We start from the raw sequence: 27,516 nt of genomic DNA on the forward strand, positions 1-27,516 counted from the left end.
GTCGCGGCGAAGCTGCCGGGGAGCCGGGCTTTGGGTTGATAGCCCGGGCGGAGCTGCGGGGCCGCAGCGGGGGGAGTGCGAGGGGAAGAGAAGGCACCGCAGGGGAGTGCGCTGCTCATCTCGTGTCTGAGCGCTGGGCAGTCCCGGTCCGCGAGGGAAACACCCGCTGGAGATGTGCGTCTGAAAATCTGACGGCTGGGTTTCGTTTTAATTAGGTCCGTGGTCAAAGGCTTTGAAGCAACCATGGATAAAAGAGGAGGTGTGACAGAAACTGAAAATGGTGATGCTTTCCTGGAGCTGAACAGAGTTCCAACCAAGTACCCGCATCGTTACACAAAGGTTAGCTTGCTCCCTTTTCCTTGGAAAGTTGTGCCTGGAGTTGTTGATCACAGAAGCAGAGCGGGGGCTGGAGGCTTCTGTGAGAGGAAGGCAGTGAGGTGAAGGCTGGAAAGCCTTTGCCTGGATCAAGATTTGCAAGATGCTGTAAAATGAGCAACTTGTTAAACCTTCTGTGCCTGTGCAATCGTGTCCTTGATATACTTTTGCTTCCCACTGCCTTATTTTAATATCCAAGCACCTCACAGCATGTGTTGGAGAGAGATTATGGTAGAGGCTGAAGTATGTTGTTCTACCAGCTTTCACAAGTGCTTGCACTTGATAGTTGTGTTTCTTCTTTCAGCACTGTTCCTCCAAAAACTTGACCAGAATGGTTTTTGGTAGGAGATGCCCCTTCTTTGGAATATATAGCACACTAGATCTTATCAGGAGCTTTAATGTGTTGACTAAGATGCCTTTTGTAAGCTTAGAATTGCTCATATTTGGCTGCTGGAAGTCTAAGCACCTATGATTTCAGCCTGTGCTTAGTGTCAACATTTTAACCCAGGTGCTTTTGTTTAGTTTTGAGTTTTAAATATATGAAAGAGTGGAAGAAGAAGGGCTAAATAACTTGCAAATATTTTAGTACAGAATGAGTTTGATCTATTGTGGGATTTAAGGTTCAAATCCTGTTTGGGGTTTTGATACTGCTGCTAAAACATTCAGAAGTCTTTAATGGTAGCTGATTTTCCCATTGCTGAAAGCTGTGGGAACAGGTGGTCATTGCTTTGTGGAAATCTGGTAAGTTTGCTTGGAGTGTGGAGCAGGGTGAGACAGTGTACTGTTGCTGACTGTGTTATCTGACTTGAGGAATTCTGAGCTGTTACCTTCCTGCTAGGTTGTTTTTTATAGAAAAAAAAATGTGGCTGTGGCTTTGTTCTGTTGAGATAGTTGGGCTGGCTTATTTTAACTGGACATCAACAGTAAACCAAGTACTTCAGAACTGGCAAAACTTACATGGGAGTAATGTGCCTTTCTAATTCTCACTAACTTCTTAGCAAAGATGTGCACTTAATGTTCTAAGATGCAAAGTGCTCTGTGTTCAGACCTTGTTATTCAATTGACTCTAAAGTGAAGGAGAGGAGTTATCTTTAAACTTCTGCTGTTGAAAAAGTGTTATCTACAGTGACTTGAGTCTTGCCTGACTCCTCTCAGGAGCAGCAACTGATTGCAGCTTCAAATTCTACTCTTTTTTTTGTTTTTGGTGCTGGTGGTATCTGTACACTGAAACATGCATTTCTGGCTTCAGTTTTGTTAATTCTGTAGTTTCTGATCAGGATAAAGCTGCAGCAATAGTGCCAGAAGACATTTAGTCTTTCATTTTTTCCTGTTTCTTTCTATGGAGTCTAAAGTCAAGAAACACCAGAAATCAATATGTGTTAAAATATCTTGCATCATATGTTGGGTTTTTTACAAGTTGTGTCTTAAATATAGCTGGTTTAAGGTGCTCATGTAACCAACATCATAAGCCATCTTCACATGATCCAATTTCCAACTAATTAGGGATGGGAGGAACACTGTTGCAGGATGTGCTGCTGACTTGGAGAGGGGTCTGATTTACTTTAACAGTTTATATTAGTTTACTACAACAGTTGGCTCATACTTTGAACCTTCTAAATTGTTTGAATAAAACTGTTTTAATAAGAGCTTTCCCCCACATTTCCCACACACACTTAAAAAGTACTAGTGTGTGAATGGAGCAACAACAAAAAACCCACCCCAAAAACACACACTGGAAGTGCCAGTGTTAATCTGCTGTATTATCAGTGTTATATAGTCCAAGCTGTGTCTATTCTAGTTCTTTGGAAGCTGTTGCTCCAAGGGTGCACAGCTAAGGAGTGAAAACCAAGAAACAATTCAGGTTTTCCTCTCTTTGGTGGAAAAATTGCAGTGGGATCTGATTGAGGGTCTGTGAACTCCCTCTCGTGGCCAGCAAAATAGGCAATTTTAACTGCAGATTGATTACTAGTCTGCCTGAAATGACCAACACCTTAGGGGTGTGTAATAGTAAACCAAGGGCTGTATTTGAAAACTGTTAGAAAATGGTAAAATTGAAGTAGTCGTTCAACATTGATTTGGTGTTGGTGGAGTGGATGATTGTACAGCATACATTTAGGTATCTTGGAACTAGTGGTGGTCAGAAATGGCAAGCTTGTCTGGAATTTCCAGATCTGCCTCAGTAAGTAGTGTTGTGGTAGTGCTTTTTTACCTGCTGGGTCTTGTGTAGCCTTGGACATAACAATTTTTACTCCATCTTCAGAACTTACTAGCTCCAATATCAATGATGCCTGACTTGCTTATAAGTTGAACTGTCCATGGAAGTCAATAGGTAAACATGTATGATGGGAACAGCCTTTCAAGTGTTCACAAGAACTGACCCTGACTTAGTGCTTCAAATAAGTGTTTGCTCAGTGGCCACTGGCAGATAAACTGAAAAATAAGCTTGCTGCCTAATGTCAACTTTTCACTGCAGTATTTCATAGGAAATTATACAATATATTGGGAAACTTGGGGTTGCCAAATTGCAACACTAAATCGAATGGGTAGTCTGGAATATATATTTTGGATGAGTTGCATCTTGTCTGGGTGAGAATTGGCACTAACTTATTGCTTTTTTTAGGAGGAACTGCTGGATATTAAAGAGCGTCCTTACTCTAAGCAAAGACCTTCTTGTCTTTCTGAAAAATATGACAGGTATTTTCTTGACTACACAAACTAAATACAGTTCTTTCAAAATGAAAGTTTAAATTACATAAGATTCCTAAGAAGTGCACTTATGTTAATACAAGGTAGAAATGCTCTGGAGTTTAGTGTATGACAGTGTTTTCAGGACTAATTTACTAGGGAAGGCTTAGTGCTCTAGCTAGGAATTTTGTGCTTTGATCAAACATTATAATATGAGATCCAGCAGAAAATAACTTGACAAAACACAATTCTTACAGGCTTGTAGGAAAAACCAAAACTATAGATGACTGTATGGTACAGATTGACTAGGTCATGTTGCAACATGCTGACTTGCTTGGTGGATTACTCTCCAGTGTTGACAGTTTATCTCATTTAAAAATGAAGATGAGAGTGTTCTAGGCTTTTGTTTATAAGCTTGCTAAGCAGCAGTATCTTTATCATTCAGATTTATTCATTGTACAAGTAAATAGGAGATTGAGGTAAAATTTTCTGAATGAACAGTGGCATTTTATTTACTTCAGCTACTTTTCAGTGTACCAGGCAAAACTGAGCAATAACTGGTAGTTCAACATGTCCATATGTTGAACAGATCATTTTCATAATCTGATGCTGGCTTATACTTCCCTACTGTTACAGAAAGTATCCACAATACCACAAAGTAATAGTATAATACGGCAAAATATTTAGAAACTGGGTATGAAAGATGTTTTGTTTGTTTAGGTTGCTAGTCAGTGAGTTCTAGGTTTTCAGCAGCAGTACTATGAATTATTTATTAGGCTACAAATAATGAGCCATGCTACAATTTTATTTTCATAGCGATGGTGTCTGGGATCCAGAAAAGTGGCATGCATCTTTATATCCGAGTTCAGGAAGAACTTCACCAGTGGAAAGCTTTAAAAAAGATTTGGATTCAGATCGGACTTCTCTTATGCGTAGGCTAGTAGGTAAGTGAGTTCTCACAGAAGAAGACTCAAAACTGAGCATAAGTTGTTGACAAAACATTTCCTTTGGGATAATGCAAATGAGACAAAACAAAGTCTTGTTTGGCTGCATGAAATAAGTATCAAGGAAATCTTGGTTGCTCCAAGTGTTTTTCTAGGTCCTGGTATTCTGGTAACTTACCTAAGAACAGACTTAAGTAGCAGTCAGTTGTTATAGGTTATTTTTCTTGCTGTGTAATAGTGAATAGGTATGTAATCATGCATATTAGGAAGATTTTATTTAAGTGTGAGAGTGGTAAGGCACTGGAATAGGTTGCCTAGGGAAATTGTTTGCCCCATTCCTGGAAGTATTCAAGGGCAGATTGAATGGGGCTCTGAGCAAAAGGGGACTGGATCTAGAGGGTCTTTATGGTCTCTTCCAACCCAAACCATTCTGTGATATGCAGGAGACAATTTGCCTGAAATTCAAGACTGAGTTCTTAATTCTGTAGTAGGAAAGCAGATACTTCCTATGAGACAGCAATAATTCCTCAATACTGAACTGAATTTATTTATTTTTTCCTCTGGTCTCAGTTAGATTAGCTTTGCAGAAGTAATTCCTAAGTGTTTCCCTTCACAAGGCTATGGAAGAGAAGGCTATTATGCACATAACTAGCTTGGATTTACCAATACATTAAATTTCGTGCTTTTTGTGTCATCTTTGACTTGTAGATCCAAGAGAGCGAGTGAAGGAGGATGACTTGGATGTAGTCTTAAGTCCCCAGAGGCGCAGCTTTGGGGGCGGCTGCCACGTCACCGCAGCCGTGAGCTCACGACGTTCTGGCAGCCCCTTGGAGAAGGAGAACGACGGTGTCCGCGTGATCGGTGGCCGCAGGATTGGCAGTGGAAGGATCATCTCTTCTCGTAACTTTGACAAAGACCACCGAGGGGGAGAAAAAGACATACGTGATTCCAGAGATGCCAGAGACCGGGATCGCGAGAGGGACTACAAGGATAAGCGCTTCAGGGTTGGTGCCTCCTTTTCCTGATTGTTTTTTCAACTGGGTTTTGGACACTTTGCACTAAAAACAACAGGGGCAGGCTGACTGCACAGAGCAATTAAGTGTTCCATGGATGTATGTTTTTTTTCTTAGAAGCACCTGTCCCAGCTCAATGGGGAGCTAATATTGTGTATCTTGCAGCCTTTCCTATGGTAGGCTTAATAGCAAGGTATTAAAAAAAAATCTAGTGGTTCATTCGTAGTTCTTGACCTAGCAGTTGTCAGCAAGCATTGTCTTTGACCTCAGCAGATGGCAGCTTTCCATGCTTTCTGGTGTTTTATAGGAGGAACCAGTAGCCTGCCTCTCAGGATACAGAACTGAGATGATACAGGCATTTGCAGACCAGTAGCCTTAAGTGTAATAAAGCAGAAACTCAAATATGACATTTTTTAAATGTAAAAGCCTACTGAGCATGCTGGGTGTGCATTTAAACTGGAAAAAAAAAAACAAACAACCCAAGCCCAAAAACCCATAACAAGCGTGTAAAGGCTGTAGTGTCCTCTGGAGGTCAGGGAGGAATCTTAGGAAACAGCATTTAATGGTTAATGTTTTTAATATCCCGCTTCAGAGGGAATTTGGTGACAGCAAACGTGTCTTTGGGGAGCGAAGAAGGAATGACTCTTACACCGAAGAGGAACCGGAGTGGTTCTCTGCTGGTCCTACAAGTCAGTCTGAAACCATCGAGCTCACAGGCTTTGATGATAAAATTTTGGAGGAAGATCACAAAGGGAGAAAGCGCACGAGGCGGCGTACGGCCTCGCTGAAGGAAGGTAAGGGCAGGTTTGGCACACTTAGCTTGTCTGCTGCTGTGGCATGTTGCTGGGTGTAGAGGTGCTTGTTCTAGATCCACACAAGTGTAAAGGATGATGCAGTTTGTCAATCTTTAGTCTTAAACTTGCATGGCTTTTGATCATCTTGAAGCATGAGATGCAAAACCTATGGCTGGTCTTTCAAACTGCAGGCACCTTTAGGTGATAAAATGCTATTTGTCCAAAAGGCTGGCAGGACTGAGACTGTAAAAAAAAAAAAACAACAAAAAAAAAACACCAAAAGAAAAACAAAAAAACCCAAACAAACAAAAAATCCAATCAAATCCCACTTGTATGAATGCTGAATGGTACTTGGAATTTGCAAACTATTAAGAGTCTTGTCTGTTTCTCTATCCTGCTGGTTGCTAAAGGATTGGTTTACGCTAATACTCCAAGATACTGGAAGTATTTTTTTTTCTTGTAGTAATGCTGGTATTAGGAACACTGATTTAGACATACAGCTGCCAGTAATATAGTTTTAAGCTGAATTTGCAGTTGTCTGACTTAGCTTTTGGAGTGGTAATAGTAATGGTAGACTGTGGTATAAACTTCTCTGAGACAAGAGAGAAGATTGCTTCTTAATGCCAGAAATTCCACAAATAAACCCAAAGAGTTTGGGTCAAAAAAAAAAAAACACCAAAAGAAAAACAAAAAAACCCAAACAAACAAAAAATCCAATCAAATCCCACTTGTATGAATGCTGAATGGTACTTGGAATTTGCAAACTATTAAGAGTCTTGTCTGTTTCTCTATCCTGCTGGTTGCTAAAGGATTGGTTTACGCTAATACTCCAAGATACTGGAAGTATTTTTTTTTCTTGTAGTAATGCTGGTATTAGGAACACTGATTTAGACATACAGCTGCCAGTAATATAGTTTTAAGCTGAATTTGCAGTTGTCTGACTTAGCTTTTGGAGTGGTAATAGTAATGGTAGACTGTGGTATAAACTTCTCTGAGACAAGAGAGAAGATTGCTTCTTAATGCCAGAAATTCCACAAATAAACCCAAAGAGTTTGGGTTTAGTTGTATATTCACTTATCTGAAATGTAGTAGAGTTTCACATATAGAAGGCCCATAGTCATGTCACAGCTTTTTTGCATCACCTGTACAAGCTGGCTAAGTCTTCAATATGACACATGGTTTGCTCATGCTGGAGAAGTAGGAGCTGTATTTGTCATATCTTGATAATGTTATGGAATCTCATGTTAAGTACCAGCTCTCAGGCAGTCTGCTCTCCGAGGCATCTAGGAAAAAGGCAGGAGCTGCCAAAGGATTCTAGATGGAAAAACAACAGCAGCTGTTAATTCACTAACAGCAATCTGCCTGGTGTGACACAACATCTGATCTGTGCATCTCCTGAGTTGATCAGGATGCAGTTGCTGACATGTTAGTGGTGGTTCTGATTTTCTAGAAGTAGATAGCTTCCAGTCTGTAGTTAAGATTGTGTGCTGGAGTGGTAGGGGTCCTGGTTTCTGCTGTGGCAGACTGCAGCCCACACAGTGTAACTGCCGAAGTGTCATGTAGGTGGCTAGATTACCTTGGTCCTGTGCTTTTAATTCCTCTGCAAATACACTGACTGTTAGGCACTGTTCCTGCAGGAAATGGTCAAGTTCAGTGACTCAGCAATTTATTTTCTTTTTAAGGGATAGAATGCAATGGTGGAGTGGCAGAAGAGGATGAAGTGCAGACTGCTCTTGCCAATGAAACTCCAGCAGATCAAGAAGTTCCTAGGGAAGCCGTGTTACAAGAACCAGCTCCAGGAGAGTTTGATTTCAATGAATTCTTTAACTTGGATAAAAGTGTTCCTGGCCTGGCTTCGGTGAGGTTTTTTTTAAGACTGACTCTATTAATGAGAAGCATTTTTGCTGCTGCTGCGTTCAGTGAAGACTAAAACTTCTTGCTTTGCAAAACTTGTTTTATGCAGTGTGTAAGTGTAAGATGAATTTGCAGAGATTTAGCCTTGGAGTGGTGGAATGTTACTTCTAAAATGTTACCCCTGGGACTGGTTTTATCTCCAAGGAAAGTGTATGAGACAAACTAACTGATAAGTTTTTCTTCCTTTTCATCATTACTCAAAAATCAGCATCTTGAGATGGACCTTCTTTGGAAGTATTGCAGATATGCTTAGAGAAGATTCACTGTACAAATTTAGTATAGCTGAAAAGAGCACTTGGCAGCTAAGTCTAGTAAATGCTGCAAATGGTTATTTGTGCAAGCTTCCTAGAAGGCAATGAGCCTGGAGACACCTGCTGAATATGTAGTTGCATTGATATCAATACCAGTTATGTGGCTGAAAGGATGCTTGCCTGAGAGTTTGAATCTTTTTATGTAAACCTCTGTATAGTGGTTAATTCATTATTTAGTACTATTACTGCTGGGTTGTAAAGACAAACATAGCCCATAAATCCAGTCAGAAGTATGTTTGAAGAATGTTATTAATATGACCAGTAAATACTGTGTAGCCCAAGTCAGGTGTGGGATGCTACTGATACCTAGGAGCTAGTAACAAGACTGCAGGAAGAGGACACTTGGCCCACAAGTTTCTTCCAATAGTGGATTTTTACCTCCAGCCACACGTTGGTGAGGATTCTGATACTTATGGTGTTAGTGTGCAGTTCTTGAACCTCTGATCTCTGGAGTAATAGATGGTAGATGGTCAGGGTTCACTGTTTTTAGTCTAAAACCTGTGACTGGTCTGTATCTTAGCATGCCTTTTCTCCTTCAACACAAGAAGGGGTAAGCAGGTTCAGCAAGTGCTGACTAAGCATGGGTCTGTTTCATAAACTGCTGATGTTTCTCTTCTGACCTCTCCATTGCTAGGAAGAAAAGCTATTCTTGACTATTCTAGATAGTATAACTGATTAGTAGATAGAATTGGAGTTAATGTTGTAGAAGGAAATAAATAAAAAAAACCCCTAAAACATTCTGGCAGCAAAAAACCAGATCTGATGCAGAGTTCAAAAAACCCAGAATCCTGTCCTAGTCTTTAATGTGGAAAACCTGCTTGCATTAAAAGGGCTTATTATCCAGTGGCAATAATTTGACAAACAGTGGAGGGTTTTCTCTCCCTGCAGAAGATCTAAATGTGTTTTTAGACTTGGCAGTTGGATTTTTCAAGGAAGATGGTGACTCCCTGCAAAAGTACAGAATTCACAAGTCACAAAATAGTGCTGATGAAACTTTAGTGGGCAGATGTTATAATTTGTCACAAGTGAGCATTTTTTAATGTTCTTTTTCTGTGTTGGTGATATGTCTGTGGCAACTGTTAGAGGAGATTTGTACATTTCCTGACATAACCATCTTAGTTTTTCTGACATGTTAGTATTGATCCATTTAGTTTTAAATGTTTTAACCTCTCTTGGTTTTGCTGTTGTAAGTAGTGTTGAGTGCTCCTTTTTTCAAAAAAAACAGTTGCTCTGGCAGGACAAAAGCTGTTCTTCCTTCTGTCTGACAGTGAATGTGCTGCACAGTGGAACTGCATCTGTGCCTGCTCAGCAGGCTTTTAACTGGGTACTGGTGTGCAGGACAGCAAGAGCTTTACTTTGAGTTAAATTTTATAATGTCCTGTTTTTGAAATACTGGAATGATTAGCAAAGAAGGAAGTAGTCATTATTCATTGTAGTGACTTCTGACAGGCTAACTCTGGTACTGCTTGCTGACCTCAGCTCTGCATGGAGGGAGAAGGTGCTAGTTGCCAGTGCTTTGCTGAGGACACAGCCTTGGACTGGGAGGATGCAGCCCTCTTAGTCCCAGAATGGCTCAGCATGGGACGTGCAAGCAAGTAGCCTTTAGCTGCTGGCCTTCTCCCCCAGCCCTTGTGGGATGCTCACAAATCAGGGAGTAGTTCTTGCCCTTTTTCTAAGCATGGTTCTTGGCCACTGCTGGAGCTTAATAGATTCATGATTGCAGAAGATACAGTGGGTCAGAGTACTCCTGTGCAGTGACAGGGACCAGCCTCAAGCCACCTGGCTGTCAGAACTACTAGTTGTTATAATTTATTTTACTTATTATGGCAAATGCATCTCAATTTTTTTTTCACATCCACTTTTAAATAGCACAATTAAAGCTCTTTGGATGCTCTGATTATGCTGTTTCAGTTACAGTTTTACTTTGAAAAAGTAATTGGTATAAATGTGTGATGGCCTATGCTAACTGACAATGCAGAGGCTGATATATTGGAAAGAAAAAAAGAAGTTCAGAGCTTCTAAACTCTGGGAGCAGCATCTTATCTGTAGCAGAAGAATCTTGATTGCACTATAAAGCTTTTCAAAGACCTTGCTGATATTGCTTCTGTTAAGATGATCTATTTTCTTCCCCATAATCTAGATGATAGAGGATGTGCTGGGGGAAGGTTCAGTGTCTGCCAGCAGGTTCAGCCGGTGGTTTTCTAATCCTAGTCGTTCTGGAAGTCGGTCGAGCAGCTTGAGATCTACACCACATGAGGAACTGGAGAGGCTTGCAGGTAAGACAAGAGGACAATACAGGGTCAGAACCTCCTTCTGTATTTTTTGCACTCCTTCAATAAGAACATGGCAGATAAAGCTTTAGGACAGTGAGTTCTCCTGCAGTTTAAGCACTTGACACTCTTTTGGAAGCTCTCAGAGTAAGCAGCTGTAAGTTCTTTTTTATGAATGTTCTCATCATGCTCCTGATGACTTTCCAGCTGATCTTGGGCAAGGGGTGTGAGGCATAACTTTTCAGTGACATATTGAAGTTGGTTACCCGTGTATGTTCATCTTGAGACAGTGGGTTGGTGAACTGATGCCGCAGTGCTCCTGGTTTTGCTGTTTCAGGTCTAGAGCAAGCCATTCTCTCCCCTGGCCAGAACTCTGGAAACTACTTTGCTCCCATTCCATTGGAAGACCACTCTGAAAACAAAGTGGACATCCTAGAAATGCTACAGAAAGCCAAAGTGGACTTAAAACCTCTTCTCTCAAGTCTTTCAGCCAACAAGGAAAAGCTTAGAGAGAGCAGTAAGTGCCTCCAGATATTGTTGAGTTCTTGTGATGCAGTATCTCAAGGCAAGAGGCTTGGTATTCTGGAAACCTCATCTGCCAAGTCCAGAGTAGGAAGGTTTAATTACACAACCCCAATATTCAACAGATCTCAGTTGTGTCAATATCATCACTGATTCTTTTCATCCTAATCACAGGATGACATCAGGGCTCTGTCAGACTGCTTTACTGGCCAGTAAAAATCATAAGATGATACAAGTCTTGATCTGAGTTTCCAGCTCTGTCTATGGCATTTACATAAGTTTTTCATACTGGAGACTGGTAATGTCAGCTCTGAAACTGTGGCATTTGGCTTTACCAAAAACTTAGTGTCAGTAATTGTTGCATCATCTATAATGGATCACATTGATCCATTAGGAATCAGAATCTGAAAAGATAAACAGTGGCTTGAGTATGTCAATTTATTGAAGTGCCTTCTATAAACTTCTCAAGACTGGTGCTAGCACTTGAAGCAAAGTGGTCTTTGCTCATTGTTAGTACATTAATTAAATAATTAACATAGAGGTACAACATAGGAACAGCTCTGTCTTTGTTAGGCTCACTTGGCTAGAATCACAGCATTCCAGGGAACTTAGTCTTAGAATTCACTTTTGCTGGCATCAGCAAACGGGGTTCAGGGCTGACTTTAAACTTAATATTCACTGGCACCTCTGAGTTAGGAATTTGCATGTCTGGCCCATAGCATGCATGGAGGGTACAAAATGCATGTGTTCTTTGAAATCTCAAGTTCTAATTCCAAATTGATTTCTTTTTGGCAAGCAGCATGTATTGCCATGTAAACTGGAGTGAACAAAAAGTAATGCTACTCCGTGGTTTGTGTGAAGTAGGTAGGCAGGAAAGCATCCAAGCACTGCAAGTATTCTTGAGCATCCAGCCTGGGAGCAGGGAGTGCTGGCTAATGTGTAGAGAACTTTTTCTTAATTTTACTTAAATGGAGCTACAAGTCTTTTATGTGTTCTGCTTAGTCTGATTTTCCTACTAAAAGCTTTTAAAACTTTGATCCTCACAAATTAAGGATGAAGGAACAAAAATCATGGGGAAGCTTCCATTCACTTGAAAGTACCTGATGTGGGTTCTGTATTCCCATAAAATGCTGTCGAGTTCTTCAAGTGTTGTGGAGTTTTCTGGTCAATTCCTCTCCACCAACATCATGCTTTTCTTCATGTTCCATACTGCATGTCTGCATCATTGTTTCTTTCCTCCACCTTCTTGCCCAAATTTCCAGTAAATCTTCTTTCTTTAGGCCAACATCTGCTACAGCAACCCATGGCATGCTCCTGTCTCTTCTTCCTTTTTCTCTTAAGGTGTCATACCTTGTGATGTGTGTTAGCTGGTCCATAAAGCATGTCTAGCCTTGATGTCAGGTGCTGGTAGATATATAAATATGCACATACAAGAAAAACGTACTGCTTAATAACCCTTGTACCTCATTCTGGTTATGCCAACAAAATCTTTCTATAGTGGCTTTAATTTCTGAGCAAAAAAAATCTACTTAAGACTTTACACCCACCAAGCTGAATGTGTAACTGAGTCTCTAAAGTATCTAAATTTTTCCAGGTATGTATTCTCTCTACTTAGGATAGCTTCAGACAATTTGATGTGGCATACACTGAGGCTGTAAGGCCACCTAGTCTCCTGGAGTTTTAGATAAACGGAACTTTTCTAATTGAAAGAGAATAAACTCTGTTCAGCTGAATATTCCCTGTTGAAAGCAGGTGAAGTTGTAAAATATAGTAATGAAAGGTCTTGTGGGATAAATGAACACTAGGGAGAACTTACCAGTTGAAACCTAAACAGGTTCTTGTGGAGTCTTTCATGCCTGTAGTTATGCATGGCAGTACTAATTTGGGTATTAGAATATCAGTCTAATCAGAGGTCAGACAAGGTTTGACAGCTAGTATGAATATCAGAGGGTAAGGTTTTGGCTGCTTCTTGTTTCCAAACAACTTGCATTCAACACCTGCAAAGGAATTGTTAGCTCACTTGTAAACAGAGAACCATGGTTTACCAGTATTTCTCCTGTATTTCTCAGCACATTCAGGAGTTGTACTTTCAGTAGAAGAAGTTGAAGCTGGGCTAAAAGGTCTGAAAGTGGATCAGGAGGGAAAAATTGCTACTCCATTTATGGCTGAGCAAATGGAGGAAGCATTAAATGTTGCTGGCTCCAGACAGATCAAGAAGGATGGAGATATGACTGCATTTAACAAACTAGTCAGCAGTATGAAGGCAAGTGGGACTCTACCTTCACAGCCCAAAGTCAATGTAAGTAGCAGACACCTGTTTTTTTTCTGAACTCTAAATGCATCTGTGTCTAAGACATGGGATAGGAGCTAGAAACCCCTTAGACAACCCTTCTGATAATGTGAGCCTTGACTGGATACAGCAGCATTAAATATAGGTTTACGTTTTAAATATTGTTGCTTGGAAGGAGAAATAAAGGAGGTGCTTAAGTAATTTTTTTTCCCCAGCCAAAGTAATTAAAAGTGGGGCTTTTTCAGTTCAGAGTTCATGGGCTCAATTTCATGTTAAGCTTCTGAAAGCCCCAGAACTCTAATACTGTCTGAGAGGTTTCATAATTGCTACTTTGAAAGTAGATATGTGAACCTTTAGTCCAATTGAGTAATATCTGTACTTGCAGACTATGAAGACTTGCCCCCCAGAAAGATCCTGTATGATGAAAAGGCTGAATCTCCTACTTTAGAGGACTTTTTTAATGGTGCCTTAACATTCTCTTACACTCAAACTCATCCTTGTCTGAACCTTATTTAATAAAAACAAATAATCTGTACAAAACAGACTGAATCAGTCCACTCTTTATGGAAAACTTGCTAGTGTTTAATGGTTGCTTCAGTGCTGCTATTAAAAGGAATCTCTGTTAAAGTGCTTGTAGTAGGTACAATTAACGCTTGCCTGGGGCTCAGATGTCTTACTTCAGTGACTTTTCTTTTGATAAAGGTATGTCAGTGCACACTCTAATATCTTGAACTTGGATTTTAAAGTTACTTGCACCAAGATAAAACTAAACTGAGTACTTGTTAGCAGAAAGATTAATATTAAACAACAGATGATACTAAGCTTTAGACTGGGAGAGATTGTTGTATGAAATTTCATCCAGCCACTAGCTGCCTAAACAGGATGTTTGACCCTGAAGCTATCAGTGAGTGCTTCTGGCACCATAAAATACTTCTAACAACTGAGTCTAAAGCATTTGTTTTTCCTGTCCAAGGACTTTTAGTTTCATCCCACTTAACTAAAAGATAGTGAGTATAAATTTGGCCTGTGAGAAATTTAGACTGTTTTCAGACTGTGTTAATTTCAGACTGTGTTAATTTCTGGCCATTCCTTTTGTTAATGTGTAATTTTTATGCCAAATGTTTCATCTTCAGTTTATACAGTGATATAAATTAATATATTTTACTCAGACTTGAACAAGGCACACTAAACTACCTGTATGCAATCCAGCACGAGGCATTTTCTTAGGGATTATTTATGAGCCAGCTCAGTCCCTGACTTTGGAAATGTATTTGATGCATAAACTGATTCTAACAGAAGAGGTGAAATTATTTCTGTCACTGAGACAAATGTGGCTTGTGTCTTACAGAGTCTGATGCTTGTTGTATCTGCATCTAATTTATAATGTTTTCATTTTCTTAGAGCCTTGAGAGCCACTTAATGTCACCTCCAGAGATGCCAGGTCAACCTCTATCAAAGAATATTCTGCAGGTACTTGTTACTGGGGGAAAGCAGGTAGAAGGGCAGCCCCAACAGGAAAACAAATACTTGAAAATAAGACATTTAAGGCAATTATCAGACATTATTCCCTATAGAGAAAAGAACCAGCCACTAGTTCAGATTCCTTAGAAATTTTTTGTCATTTCCCATGATTGCAACTTGAAAGTGAAGAGTCTGGCTAAGTGCCTAATTCTGAGGGCAATCCAGAATTGGTGTATCTAGTTGCACAAGTCCATCTTGTCTCTCTAACTTGCTATAAATAGTGTAGCATGTAGTTTAATACAATGAGCTTGTTCATATAAATAGTTCATATTCTGTATATTCTTCCATTACTTATTCTTAGGAACTTCTTGGTCCACCCATTACTAGACCTTCATCAAATGTCTTAAGTGGCCTGATAGGTGGCTTGGAACCCACAGCCTCTTTACTGACACAGAGGGCACCTTCTCCCCCCATCACACCTGTGTTTCCAACTCGAGCTGCCTCTGCAGATTACCTGCGCCACAGGATATCTTCACCCATTGGTGAGACTGGTTGCAAAACAGTTTTCTTTTCTACTTTTGTTTTGAAGAATGCTTTACAGAACAAGAACAACTTCCCAGCGTTTGGTGGGCAACTAGGTCAGTGTCTGCCTCTGAGTGCAAGTTGGCCTTTTTATTTATTTGTTTTGAATGTTAAATTAGTCTCCAAAAATGTAATGTCTGTGAGGGATCAAGTAGACCTCACAGTAAATTCTGGCATGCAGAAATGTGCTCAGCTACTGTATAAGAAGCCAATTTTTAGGGATTACTTGGCCATTTGTATTGCAAAACATCACTGGTGGCTTCCCTGTAGCTCTTCATCCTGGTGCAAAGGAAGGGTCATAGCTCTGTGTAGACTTAAAGGATGAGCTTAATTCATGTAGAATTGTTTAACTTGGGCATGTATGTATTGAAATAAATTGTTAGTTCTTTTAAATGCAACTGTTGAATATTCTTTAGGGTTTGGACAAGGTTCTCAGCAATTGCTTGGTGATCCATTTCCAGGTGTAAGGAAGCCCATGAGTCCAGTTGCTGCACAGGTTAGATGAAATGCTTTTTGCTTAGTGTGTATTCATCACTTTTTTGTGTTGTGTGGTCTAGAACTAACTTTTGGAAGCACATATTTAGCTGTTAACATTCAGATGTTTATGCTTCAAGTTTGCTCTAAGTGTGAGGATGCAAAGTCTAATTTAGTAGTCTCAAAACCTCATTGCAATTGGATCAGTCTTAGGGTACCTCAAGTATAAGATGCCTTGAAACTTCTATTGTCTGTCAATAAAACAGGGCTATTGGTGGACAGACACTTGGTGAAGGCATTAGTGGCTAGAGCAGTAAACCTTCAGGATCTCAAATCAAAGCTGATACTTTTTTTGTCTTTTAATGTGTGTTTTTGTGCAACTCTGCTTTAGATGAATCCTCTGGAAATACAGCAGGCTGCATTAGAGGGACTGGCATTACCACATGACTTGGCCATACAGGCAGCAAACTTCTACCAGCATGGCTTTGGTAAACCACAGATGGACAAAACCAGAGATGGCTACAGAAACAGGTGAGTATCTGGCTGCAGCATTTCAGAGGTACACTATCAACAGGTTTCTAGTGTGTTTTCCTTCTGGATATTAGTGCTAGCGAGTCAAGCTTGTGTTAGTTCTTGGTGCTCCTGCCTTTCATTCTGTGCCTGGAGCAGAGCTGCTTCTGACTTTCTCTTCCATTAACAGGCAGCAGCGAATGACCAAGTCACCTGCACCAGGACACAGAGGGAATGCATCATCTCCAGCCCCTACAGCATCCATTACTAGCATGGTCAGTACCTAGTGTGTCATGATTGTAGGAAAAGCTCTGAAAGTATCTACACCCACTAGATTGTAGCAATTGTTATCAATGGGAGAAAAGGAGGTAATGTTTGTTATATTGGTGACCACATGATACAAGGATGAGTTCATACTTAACTGAATGTCTGGAAAACAGACTTTTCTGACACACTTATCTAAAATTAAAAAAGCACAGTTAATATTGGCTTTACCTGGCCTTCTGAATCCAAGGGAAGATAAGTCTGAAAACTCAGGCCCTTGTTTTGGTGTTTTTAAGTTTTTAGAAGACAAGAGCTGAAAGCTTTTAGCCACTTCAGAGAACACTGGTCTTTAGGTATGAAGCGACTGACCTAAGTGTCTGTTAAACCATTACTGGGAGCTTCAGGGTCGCTTTGAAAATAAAATCTGAAAGCCAAGCTCTTGCCTCGCTACCTTCAGGACTGTGTAGAATGTTGCTTTGATCTGAATTTTCCAATTAATTGGTCAGATACTTGTTTGTGGCTCAGGACTATCAGATGTTCAGCTGCTAAAGTACTTTTATTTTGTAAATGAAATGAGTGGCTGCCACAGATGCTGTGTAACCTTGGATGGGGGAAAATGAATGAGGCAACAGTTTCCTGCAGATCCCTGAGTTAATACATCTAAGGCACCTCTGCAGGAACTCCTGTTGAGCTGCTGTTCTGAACCAATAGCAAAGAGAAAACAGCTGCAGTTTCAACTACAGCTCATATGTTTAGTTCCAAGCCTGTTTAGGTACACTGAACTTTGAGAACATGTGCTGGCTTCAATACAGGCATTGTACTTCTGCAAAAGCTTAAGAGAAGTGCTTAAACTATAGAATAAATCTATGAAATGAGGTGAAGTAAAATGATGAGCATACAGTGGCTGATTGAAAAGAGCTTTAAATGGAAAGGATGTGCTAGAATTGGTGTCCACCCACAACTAAGATAGTGTTGCCCAAATAATCAGCACTGAGTAAGGTGTTGGTTCTTGCTGTGCTCTCTGCAGCTGTCTCCTTCCTTTACACCTACCTCGGTGATTCGCAAGATGTATGAGAGCAAGGAGAAAAGCAAAGAGGAGCCAGTTTCTGGGAAAATGAAAGTTGGTGATGGCAAAGATGAAAATCAGAGGCCAAATGAAGGTATTGTAATGGCTTTAAAGTACCACACCAAGGGGATTTGGAATAAAATCAAAGAGCTTCAGCACATAATATGCCCGGGCTAACTTTAGACATTACTGATTCATGGAAATCAGGAGGAGGGTATAGGAATGGCACCTATAATAAGAGGGTTAGAGCTATGGAAGGATCACTTCCAGGTGCAGCCTTCCAGCACTGTAAATTTTCTTATCTGTCAGCTTAAGAGGCCTGGACCAGAAGTTTCTTTGCAACTGGTCTCAACAAGCACATGAAAAATAATGCCTCCATATCTCTCTGTAGCAGTAATTGAATACAAGCAACTTACAGATCTCTTGAGACATCTTTAACTGAACAATCCAAGCTGAGACCAATTAAGCTCTTCAATGTAGTACATCAAGGAAGCATTTTGTCACCCTAACTGATATAAGTGGCTATTAAAAGAAACTTGCCTAACCCAGTAGTACTAACATGCCTGATTGTCATGACATTGTACTTCAGTACTGGTACCTACCAAAGTAGCTTTGCAGTCCCTGTTACATGCTTGACTTTTTTCCTTTTAGCATTCCAACTATTCCTGCTACCTCAACTGGTAACAGATAATTCTAAGATTTTGGGCATTGTCTAACTGATCTAGATGGTCTGTGGAAGTAGTGTCTGCAGGTTATTTGGTGTTCCAAATCTTGTTAAGCAGATGTCAAGCATAGAAGTCTACTGGTAACCCCCAGACACATCTAAACAGAAACCACTTCAGGCTAGACTTCTGGCACAGCTCCAAATTATAATCTCGTCTAAGCAGGATCACTAGTACCTCCTATCTTGTTTGGGACTAACTCATCCACATTGCTTGTTAATAATTTTTAAGAAGGAGGAAAAACAAGCTTTAAAGGTGGAGTTACTGCTGATTCTGACCTAATGTAAGCTTGCTGTCAAGGGATTTTTGTGGAACATAATGCTTCTTCCCATTTCCAAATAATCTGGCCAAAAGCCTCCAGGAAAGACAGATGTTTCCTATTAAATATACATATTATTAAAGTTCAGCTAGTCCTTGAATCTGGCTATCAAATCCAGTCACTAGCTTTAATTTTAATTAGGTGCAATCTCTAGCTGTGGACTATAATAGTTGTATTCAATTCTAGCTACAGATAACCTACTGTCTAGTTCTGTGGAGAATGCAGATCAAGAAACTTTGCCCACCTTAGGTACCAAACTACCTGCACTGCAGCGCTCTGCATGTTCCACACCTCTTGCCCAAGCAAATCGTTGCACCAAAGAGCAAGACTACAGGCCTAAATCAGCTGGTAGAAAGACTCCTACAATGGCCTCCCCAATACCAGGAGGCCCTTTTCTTCGTCCTGTTCATCAAGTACCCCTTGTTCCCCATGTACCAATTGTACGACCTGCTCATCAACTGCATCCAGGATTGGTCCAGAGAATGCTGGCGCAGGGGGTTCATCCGCAGCACCTCCCTCTACTGCAAGCAGGTAATCCATACTTTTTCCCCTTAATGTGTGTTCTCTGTTAAGACTGACTTTGCATTAGGAACAGCACAAACTGCTACTTGGTGCTGGTAACAATTATTACATCAAAACTTGCCTTTAAAATTAGGCAGTAGATTCCAACCCATCTATATAATATTGTTTTGCTTTAAGTTCCTTATGCTTATTAGGTAAGAATTTTCCTCACTCTTGTTCAACAGGTATGCTTCCTCCTGGGGTGGACCTGTCTCACTTGCAGGGAATATCTGCTCCCATCCTTGGCCAACCTTTTTACCCACTACCAACAGCCAGCCATCACATCTTGAACCCACGCTCTGGGACACCTTTGCAGCTTGCCATGATGCAGCAGCAGCTGCAGAGATCAGGTAGGCTAAGACACAGGAGTGTGAGGTTTAGAACTCTGACTAGCCTGCTGCAGGTCCTGTACTTGTTGGCCTGTTTCAGTTTGTCATCAGTGTTGTGTGTGTATCAGAGTTTTGGCCACTGCAGACTCTTATGCCAGAAGAAAGGCCAAGTGGAGCATTCAGTTTCAAGATGTGTTGCTATTGACAGATTTGCCTTTTGCAGCATGTGTAGTCTTTCCTTCCTTGCTGGGTGAGAGAGGCCACCCACTTAAATAAAATGCTATTTGATGTGGTCTTCCAGTTAAAACTTCCATTAATACTGTGTTCAGATCTGGCAGAGTCAGGCAGTTTATGGGAGTCGTAATGAGACCAGACATGTGGCCTCTGGATTTCTGGGGCTGACAGAATGAGTGAAGCCACATCCAGCTCACATGCTTTATCAGGTGATTGCTCTAGGGCAAATCTCAGTGTCAGGTGAACATTTTACTCCACCTCTAACAGCTTTACATTTCACAGGCACTGGAGCACAGGGATCACCAGCTGGTGCACAAACAACCCCTCAGAATGTGCTGTCTCGGACTGGATTATCTCATGGGCACTCACAGCTTGACCATCGCCCCAGCCAGAGAAGTGGGTCTCCCATTGGCCTTGCAAAGTGGTTTGGTTCAGATGTTTTGCAGCAGCCTCTCCCTTCCATGCCATCCAAAGTCATCAGTGTAGATGAACTGGAATATCGTCAGTGAACAGTGACCACTGGGTGGGACACTTGTGATTCTTTAGACTGGATAAAAATGTCCATAGTCAGGACTTCACCTCTGTTTGTTTTTTGGGGCTTTTATTTTTAGCACTCTGTGCAGAATTTCTTTTTGAGAGACTAAAAGCACATGGCACCTGTCCTGGTCTCATGTCTGCATCAAGACTAAAGGATCCATTATGGCTTGAATAGTGAAGCCTGAAGAAATTTAGATGCAAGACAAAGCCAGTTTAATCCTGGAAGTGTCTATTTTTTGTTTTTGTAAGATATGTGAATGAAGTGCTGATATTCTCTAGTGTAGAGGTAGCAGCTATGGAATCCTCCTGCAGAAAACTAAATGTATAGACCCTTGTGTACAGACTTGTGTATAAACAATCTTTTGTATATATACACATAGAATAGCCTTTTTGAATCTATACAGCTGTACATAAGAGTAGCTGATAACAGTTGAGCTTTAGTTGTGCCTCTGGTTTGGATCTTTCTCCATTGTACGTGTGGGACTTTCCTTAAGATTAAAGTTGCATATCTTAAGTGTGAGTGAACAGGATAAAGTTGCTTTGCCTTTTCTTGCTGCTCATCTCCTCTAGGTCTCCCTCTCACATTCTTGTCACGTACTGTGCACTCAGTGTAGCTAAAGTGTAAAAGTAAAAAGCCCACATCTTGCTGTCTGTATAACAAAGGTCTGATTCCTTGTGTGTATGACTTTGGCCATCAAATGAGATTGTTTAGTCTTTGAACAGCCTTGAGGATGGGACCTGGTACAGGAATGATAAACCCAGATCTTCAGTCTGCCATAAGTGAAGAAGACTGTAGGTACTGCTTGGTCATAGTTTTTTCAGAAGGGCTGGTGCTGGTCCTTGTTCAGCTGCAGTATTTCCCTTGTTTTAATCTTTCAAACCAGTTACTAAAGGTCATCAAAATGGAGCCTCCGAATCCTCACCCTTCAGCTCCTCAGTCAGAGTTGTGGTATGTTCTACACTGTCTTCAGCTCTGTTTAGAGAAGGGAGTCCCAAGAACTGTCTTCAGTCTAGTGTGCATCTACTGATGCAATTACTGTGAAACTTGCCTTTGGAGTCTTGTTCTGTGGCTTGAAAGGGGGAGGATGGGATAGTTTTGTGATCTTACTGTGTATATTTGGTTTTAAAATACTATGTTCCTTTTAAGCCTGTTTCACTTTCCTGAACAGTTACATGTTCTCTTCCATCCCTCTGCTGCATGGTTCCTCACTTCACCTTCTCACTTGTGTTGAGTCTAGTACTGCTGTCATGTCCTCTATCTAGCTTAGGCCATTGTGCTCTTTTAAAAAAGGTGAAAGCAAAACCAGAATTCTCACGGACTTGCTCTTTCTTAGGTCTCACTGACTGCAAAACCAGCAGCAGAAAAAAAGAATCACTTGACTGTATTATAACAATTGCCAGCATGCTGTGGTGGGTTTGTTTCAGTCCAGCAGAGACAATGTTGTACAGAAATAGCAAGCTGAAATCTCCCATGTGGAATCTGTTGGGGGTCACCCATACTTCTAGTGGTTGTTCCTAAAACAATCTCTGTTAAAACATGCAATCACCAGCTTGTCCTTGTAAGATTGTTTTCATACTTTTTTAACTTGACACTTTCCCAGTAACATTCTGTAAATAAAGTTGATTCTACCAGCTCTCTGTATCAGCTGCTCTTGAACTAAATGATAACATCAGTACATTGATTAATTCTTAGCACTGTGTCTGTGTAAGCTAAAGCTGTGGTTTGAACTGAATCTGCAGAAAATTTCAAATTCAGTTTATCTGTGGGGGAGAGAGAAACAGCCTGGTTTGAAGGTAACTGGCATAAATGAAAAGACACAATGGAATTGCTGCATTTCAGTGTCTGGACAGCCATTGTGCAGTGTAAGGAATGAGACTGCAGTGTATCAGAACTCCTAAAACTAACCACCTGTAAAGAGGGTGCATGAGTTTCACTGATCTGAGCTTTTGCCCTGCCCCTTCCAGTCAAGGCTGATAACCCCACACAGCTGCAGTAGCTCAGTTCACACGCACACAGCAACCTGCTCCTATGCTTACAAGAAACATTAGGAAAAGTGTTTAAGAATTTAATTGAGGCTTCAGGCAGAGCAGCAACCACTGCAAAGATCTTGTGTTTAGATGACATTTCAGGCACAGGGGCAAGCCATGTTGGAACAACTTTATTTCTTCACAATCTGAATAACATCCTCATCTTCAAGAGTGTGGTCTTTACCAACTTTTTGAGGGTTGTGTTTAACAGATGAACCCCAGACCAGTGCACTGAAAGGAGAACAAATAATAGTATTTAAAAGGCTTAGAAGTATAATATATAAACAGCATAACAACAAGCTATTTCTGTCACAAAGCTAATACAGAAAGCAATGCTTAAGAGCTATTTTTATTCTCCTGCAAGTACCTGGGTGAGTGGTCTGTGAACCAGAGTATAAGCAGATCAAAACAAAGTATGAAGTCATCTTGTGTGTGCAGGACAACAGCCTGTAATGCTGCATCATCTAGCCCTACTTTCAAATATAAATAATTCCTCACAGAAAAAAAAATTATCCAGGGAAGAGTTCTAAGAGCACCAAAATAGTGATTAAGTATCAGCTTTAGTTATCATAGGCAGATCAATTTCATTCAACATGAAAAATCAAACCCTGTTTTCCCTTCTAGTTTACAAGGCAATGAATATACCAGGAGGCAGATTATTTTCTAAAAGTTATTATTTTACCACATTACTTACTATTTAAAGTCTTTAATGAGATTTTTGTGAATCTTCATGCAAAAATCCTCCACAGTGGTCTTGCAGTAGGGTAGTACCACAGGAGAGGTGTAGTCTGGGAGCTGCCCTTTAGGTTTGGTGTAGCTGTAAGGCAGATAGGACAGTCAGTCAATACCAAAACCTCTTTCAGCCCATCATCATGGCATTTTATAGGTAATTCCCACTGTCACCCTAGGCACTTGTGCTGAGTTCCACTACTGCAGTAGTAACAACAGATCCTCTCTAAATTGTTTGGTGCTCTTAAGCTGAAAATGCATCTGGGTGATCAATGGCTGCAGGACATTCTCCTTTGTAATTGCAAAGTTTTATCCCTAGTGAGCTTAAAAAGTGAAACAGGAATACTTGATTGAAAAGAACATCTACAGTGTTATGGTTCTAACTTGTGATTTGTTTTTTTGTGTGGAAAAACTCAATGTAAACTAGGAGAAAACCTGACAAAGTCTATAGTCCAAATACCTACACATAGTAAATCCTATTTTATTATGTGTTTTATATTGTCACAAGAAGACAGATACAAGTTTAAAAGACTAAAATTACTGCATTATGAGTGTTAATAGATTAATTCATCAATTCACCCAAATAAATGTATTTGAAGTATGAGGTCAGCCTGGGATAATTTATAGTTAACATATCTGAAATGCCAGATGAAGAGCTAAATTCAGTTCTTTCTAGAGGACTGTCTCTCAAATCCACAATTATGCACTAAGTTTGACCAGAATTCTATGTTTTCAGGAATTTTTTTAAGACGTGCCTCGGACTTGGTTTCACAAGGTCCTTGTTTAACTCCCCTACAAGAAGTTCAAAACAGCACTTGTGGCTGTTGGGTAACTGTCCATCACAGAACAGACAAGAGGAGCACAATCTCAGATTTACAGGTTAAACATATTCAGTGACAAAGATGACGTAATTTGAAAGCCAGAGGTCTAAGCCAGTAGAAAACCATTGTAAAATAATCATTATTCATCCATTCCTGAGATATTCTTTGGTCTCAGCCTCACACTTAACACCACAGTAGGCAGCAATTTGGACTCACATTCGTACTAGCTTCAAGTAGTCCCAAATTTTCTCCAGCAGGTCATCAAAGTTCCAGCGATGATGAGCAGATATTGGTACACAGTGGGGGACTTTGTAAATAATGTCTAGTTCCTCAATGGAAATCTGGTCAATTTTATTTAGGACGTAAATGCACGGGATGTAAACCCTGCAAAGAGAAGGAAATGCCATGACAGCAGCCTAGCAGCAGTCCCCTGCTACCTTCAGAAAAGCTTTATTTTTTAATATAGGTGCTCAACAGCACTTGTTGATAGCACATTGCTAGCTTAGCTTCCGTGGGAAGCCAACCTCAGACACTCCTCTTTTCTTTGGAATATAAATTGCAAGTGTGCCAAACCCAGGGTCCCAGCAGTACCTGTTCCCTTCAACAACATCAATGAGGTCATCAGCAGTGGCATCGCTGCGCAGTGTGACATCAGCATTGTGAATTTTGTACTCTGCTAAGATGCTCTTCACTGTTTCAGTATCCAGCTCACTCTGAGGACACTGAAGGCAGACACAGTGTTAAGGAATGGAAGGGTCTGCAGTCAAATTAAGTGTAATTAATAATGCTGTCACTTAGCAATTGCTGCATATAGGTTACTAGAAATAACAGCTGCATTGTAAGCTATTGGACTTGACTATGACTTTACCATAGTTTGCCTCAGGAGAGGGAAAAAAAAATTCAGTTATAACAGCTTTATTTATATGAATGCCCCATGGACAGCTGCAATCAAACATCTCAGGAGTCATGTTTCCTGCCAATCTGGGACCTGCTGCAGTACAAACCTGCATATCTGCTAGTCCAGTGCCGAGACAACTACATGTTAGGTACCTAGATTCCAAAGCAGAGTTCTGATTTTTGTATCTCTGGCTATTTCTTTTAAAGATTCAATGGAAATGAGGAGTAGTGCAGGTTGAAAGGCCTGGAACACTGAGCAATCTTCTCCAGAAGAATGCTGTAGCCACCAAGCAAGAAGCAGTTTTTGCACCTCTCCTTTAGGCCTCAGAACTTGTTATCATTGGAAAGAACCAAGCCTCTGATTTGGGGGCAGGGGATGTTGGGCTCCTAGGACAGCTAAGGAAGGCCTCCAAGGAAAGCTACTGACTACAGCACAGTACAGCAGTTCAGCTTCTAAAGAACTCCTAACAAAGGAATGGTCCCAGACACACCATTAACTGCAAATACCTTTCTTCAAGCATTTTTTCTTTTCTAATTTTGGTTAAAGAAGACTTCCAACTTACTGTGGCTGTAAGGTTAATTCCTCCTTTATCCTTTTTTTTAAAGCCAATATTGGGGGGCTTACTGTTCAGACGAATTCCAAATCCCTCCAGTTCATTCTCAATTATTTTCTTGTGACCAAGGGGTTTCAGCACATCCAGAACAATTAGAATGAGGTTACAGGTTCGAGCGACTGAGAATCAGGAAAATAAAATTATCCCTCAAAAAAGTGCACTCACACATTCTGAGACAAAACAACACAAAACATGGCTCAGTGCATGGATGACAAAATTAAACCCCTGACTGCCAATACATACTTAAAATTTAATATCCCAGTTTACAACTTTTAGTGCTGGCCAAGCATCACTGATAGACAGATCCTTACATTTTGTGAGAATCACAAAGGCTGGGAAAATCTTCCTGTCTCCATTCAGAACCTAGAATGCTGACAGTTAGCTAGGGGAAGACAAGAAGCCAGCAGCCTTGTTTAATATAGGCTCACATCTGCCTTCAAAACTGGTAATATACTTTAACTGCAGTGTCAAAACAGAGTACAAACTCAGCAAACGTACAAAGCCAGAAAAGAAAACCAACTGAAGTGAGAATGGCTGCTTCTTCACAGTGGGCAGTTCAATTCCAGAGTACAATTCAGCTTTTTAAAGACACTATTAACAGAGACTCAACCCTTCTTTCCCATAGGCTACAACACCTGACCCAGTGCTAGGATGCTGCCTCCAGCATTAGTACACTCACCTGCAATGACCTGCCGGCCTCTGCCTTTACCATCCTTGGCTCCTTCAATAATTCCTGGGAGATCAAGTAGCTATTTGTTCAGAGGAAGGAAAGCCACTCATGAGAAAAGTATTTTTCTTCTTGGAAAAAATACATCCTGCTTTCACCTTTCCCCTAAACCAGCTGACTCCATGGCAAATCTCAACAGAACACGGCAAAATTGTTTCCCCTTTGGTTCTTACATATTGTATTATCCCTGGTGCCCTGCTGGTACAATGGAACAGATTGTTTCATACAGAATATGAGAAATACCACAGGAACATCTCCCTGTAGCAAAGTGAAAAGCGGGTTAAAATGAATCTTTTACAGAAACATTTCCAATGTAGTCTCAAGCACTTGCATTTCTAACCTGCTCATTCAGCCAAAACATCACTACATCTACACATCTGCCATCTCATCCTCACAGACACAAGATCTCACCTGTATCTTTGCTCCTTTGTACCTAATGACTCCAGGCACAGTGGTTAATGTAGTGAATTCATATGCTGCCACCTCAGAGTACACACCAGCCAGATTACTTAGAAGAGTAGATTTCCCCACTGATGGAAAACCCACAAACCCAATTCGGGCATCACCTGTCTTTGCAACATCAAAACCTACAAATAAGAAGCAAAAATATTCATTTAAAGATAGACATTTTCTGCCTTCTAAGGTTCTGGACAGCAACCCCACTATTATTTTTAATATTGCCTGAGTGAAAGCCAGGAAAGCTGCCCTACAAGGAGGGTAAGTGTAATGAAGGGTAAGTAATGAATCAGACAGTTCACAATTTATATTGCTTGGTACCACTTTGTGTAACACTCCATGGCATGTACATGTCAATAATGTAGGCTGCAAGGCTTCCCAGTAGGCTCTACTTGAGTTAAGTGAAGCATTCCCTTTAACCACTGCAGCAATTCACACCTTTACATACAAAAACAGGCCAGTCCTGCAAGATGCTTGCTCATGTAAAACTCCCAAGACTTCTGCAAACACAAGACAGTATTACCCAAAACGCAGAAGCCCTTTCATTTACACTTCAACAAGGGCTCCACTCCAGAGCCCCAGACAGGGCCACAAACCACGGCTAAGATCGCGTACCAGGAAGGACAACCCGGAGAGAAGGTTGCTCCGATTTATCCATCGGACAGTCTGACACGCTTTAAGCAGACAAGAGCCGCCCCTGTTGGATCGATTTCCGCCAGACACCCCGCGCTTGGGCAGCGAGGAGCGGCCCTCCCGCAGAACAAGGAACGCACCTTCTCCCGGGCCGCCCCCGCCGCCTCCCTTGGGGGTGATGAGCTCCCGGCGCAGCTTGGCCAGGCGGGCCTTCAGCAGCCCCAGGTGGTGCGCCGTGGCCTTGTTCTTCTGCGTCCGGGCCATCTGCAACGGCACGGAACGGAGGATTCAGCACCGGGAGAGGGTCTGCAGGGCCGCACACCCCCCCGGCCCCCGCGCGGCGCCTCACGACCCCAACGGCGCCGGCAGGGCCCTGGCACCCCCTCACGGAGCCGGCAGGGCCCTGGCACCCCTCACGGAGCCGGCAGGGCCCT

At 41.1% G+C, this 27,516-nt stretch overlaps 2 protein-coding genes across 3 annotated transcripts in view; one reads left to right on the forward strand and one right to left on the reverse strand.

Annotated features, from left to right (window-relative positions):
* The first annotated feature begins 243 nt into the window (after nt 1–243).
* EIF4ENIF1 (eukaryotic translation initiation factor 4E nuclear import factor 1) lies at nt 244–20,149 on the forward strand. 2 transcript variants are annotated; one of them, XM_010004814.1, is made up of 18 exons: nt 244–339; nt 2,996–3,069; nt 3,877–4,004; nt 4,713–5,008; nt 5,610–5,811; nt 7,494–7,669; nt 10,177–10,312; nt 10,644–10,823; nt 12,898–13,127; nt 14,520–14,588; nt 14,941–15,121; nt 15,578–15,657; nt 16,027–16,166; nt 16,336–16,420; nt 17,437–17,569; nt 18,709–19,047; nt 19,263–19,427; nt 19,908–20,149. In XM_010004814.1, exons 1-18 carry the CDS (start codon nt 244–246, stop codon nt 20,147–20,149), a joined length of 2,952 nt encoding a protein of 983 aa, XP_010003116.1. The 2 variants fall into 2 exon arrangements, with proteins under 2 accessions (XP_010003116.1, XP_010003117.1); XM_010004815.1 differs by lacking the exons at nt 4,713–5,008; nt 5,610–5,811 and having other exon boundaries at nt 12,898–13,091.
* Nucleotides 20,150–22,320: 2,171 nt separating this feature from the next.
* DRG1 (developmentally regulated GTP binding protein 1) overlaps nt 22,321–27,516 on the reverse strand; it is a 6,490-nt gene continuing 1,294 nt past the window's right edge. Inside the window, exons 2-9 of the mRNA XM_010004816.1 lie at nt 27,223–27,346; nt 26,405–26,580; nt 25,946–26,015; nt 25,216–25,385; nt 24,347–24,477; nt 23,972–24,139; nt 22,900–23,022; nt 22,321–22,436 (exon numbers count right to left, since the gene is read on the reverse strand). Coding sequence (XP_010003118.1) covers nt 22,337–22,436; nt 22,900–23,022; nt 23,972–24,139; nt 24,347–24,477; nt 25,216–25,385; nt 25,946–26,015; nt 26,405–26,580; nt 27,223–27,346 — 1,062 coding nt within the window. The 3' untranslated portion in view covers nt 22,321–22,336. The remainder of the gene's footprint in view (nt 22,437–22,899; nt 23,023–23,971; nt 24,140–24,346; nt 24,478–25,215; nt 25,386–25,945; nt 26,016–26,404; nt 26,581–27,222; nt 27,347–27,516) is intronic.

The sequence above is a fragment of the Chaetura pelagica genome, unplaced genomic scaffold (genome assembly GCF_000747805.2).
Source record: "Chaetura pelagica isolate M959 unplaced genomic scaffold, ChaPel_1.0 scaffold249, whole genome shotgun sequence".
Lineage (NCBI taxonomy): Eukaryota > Metazoa > Chordata > Aves > Apodiformes > Apodidae > Chaetura > Chaetura pelagica.

Bases quoted from the DNA above. Each gene is read 5' to 3' on its own strand.
- EIF4ENIF1 (XM_010004814.1), top strand. From the start codon at position 244: ATGGATAAAAGAGGAGGTGTGACAGAAACTGAAAATGGTGATGCTTTC. The intron at 340-2,995 runs GTTAGCTTGCTC...TGCTTTTTTTAG, and splicing joins ACCCGCATCGTTACACAAAG to GAGGAACTGCTGGATATTAA. The intron at 19,048-19,262 runs GTAATCCATACT...CTTGTTCAACAG, and splicing joins CCTCCCTCTACTGCAAGCAG to GTATGCTTCCTCCTGGGGTG.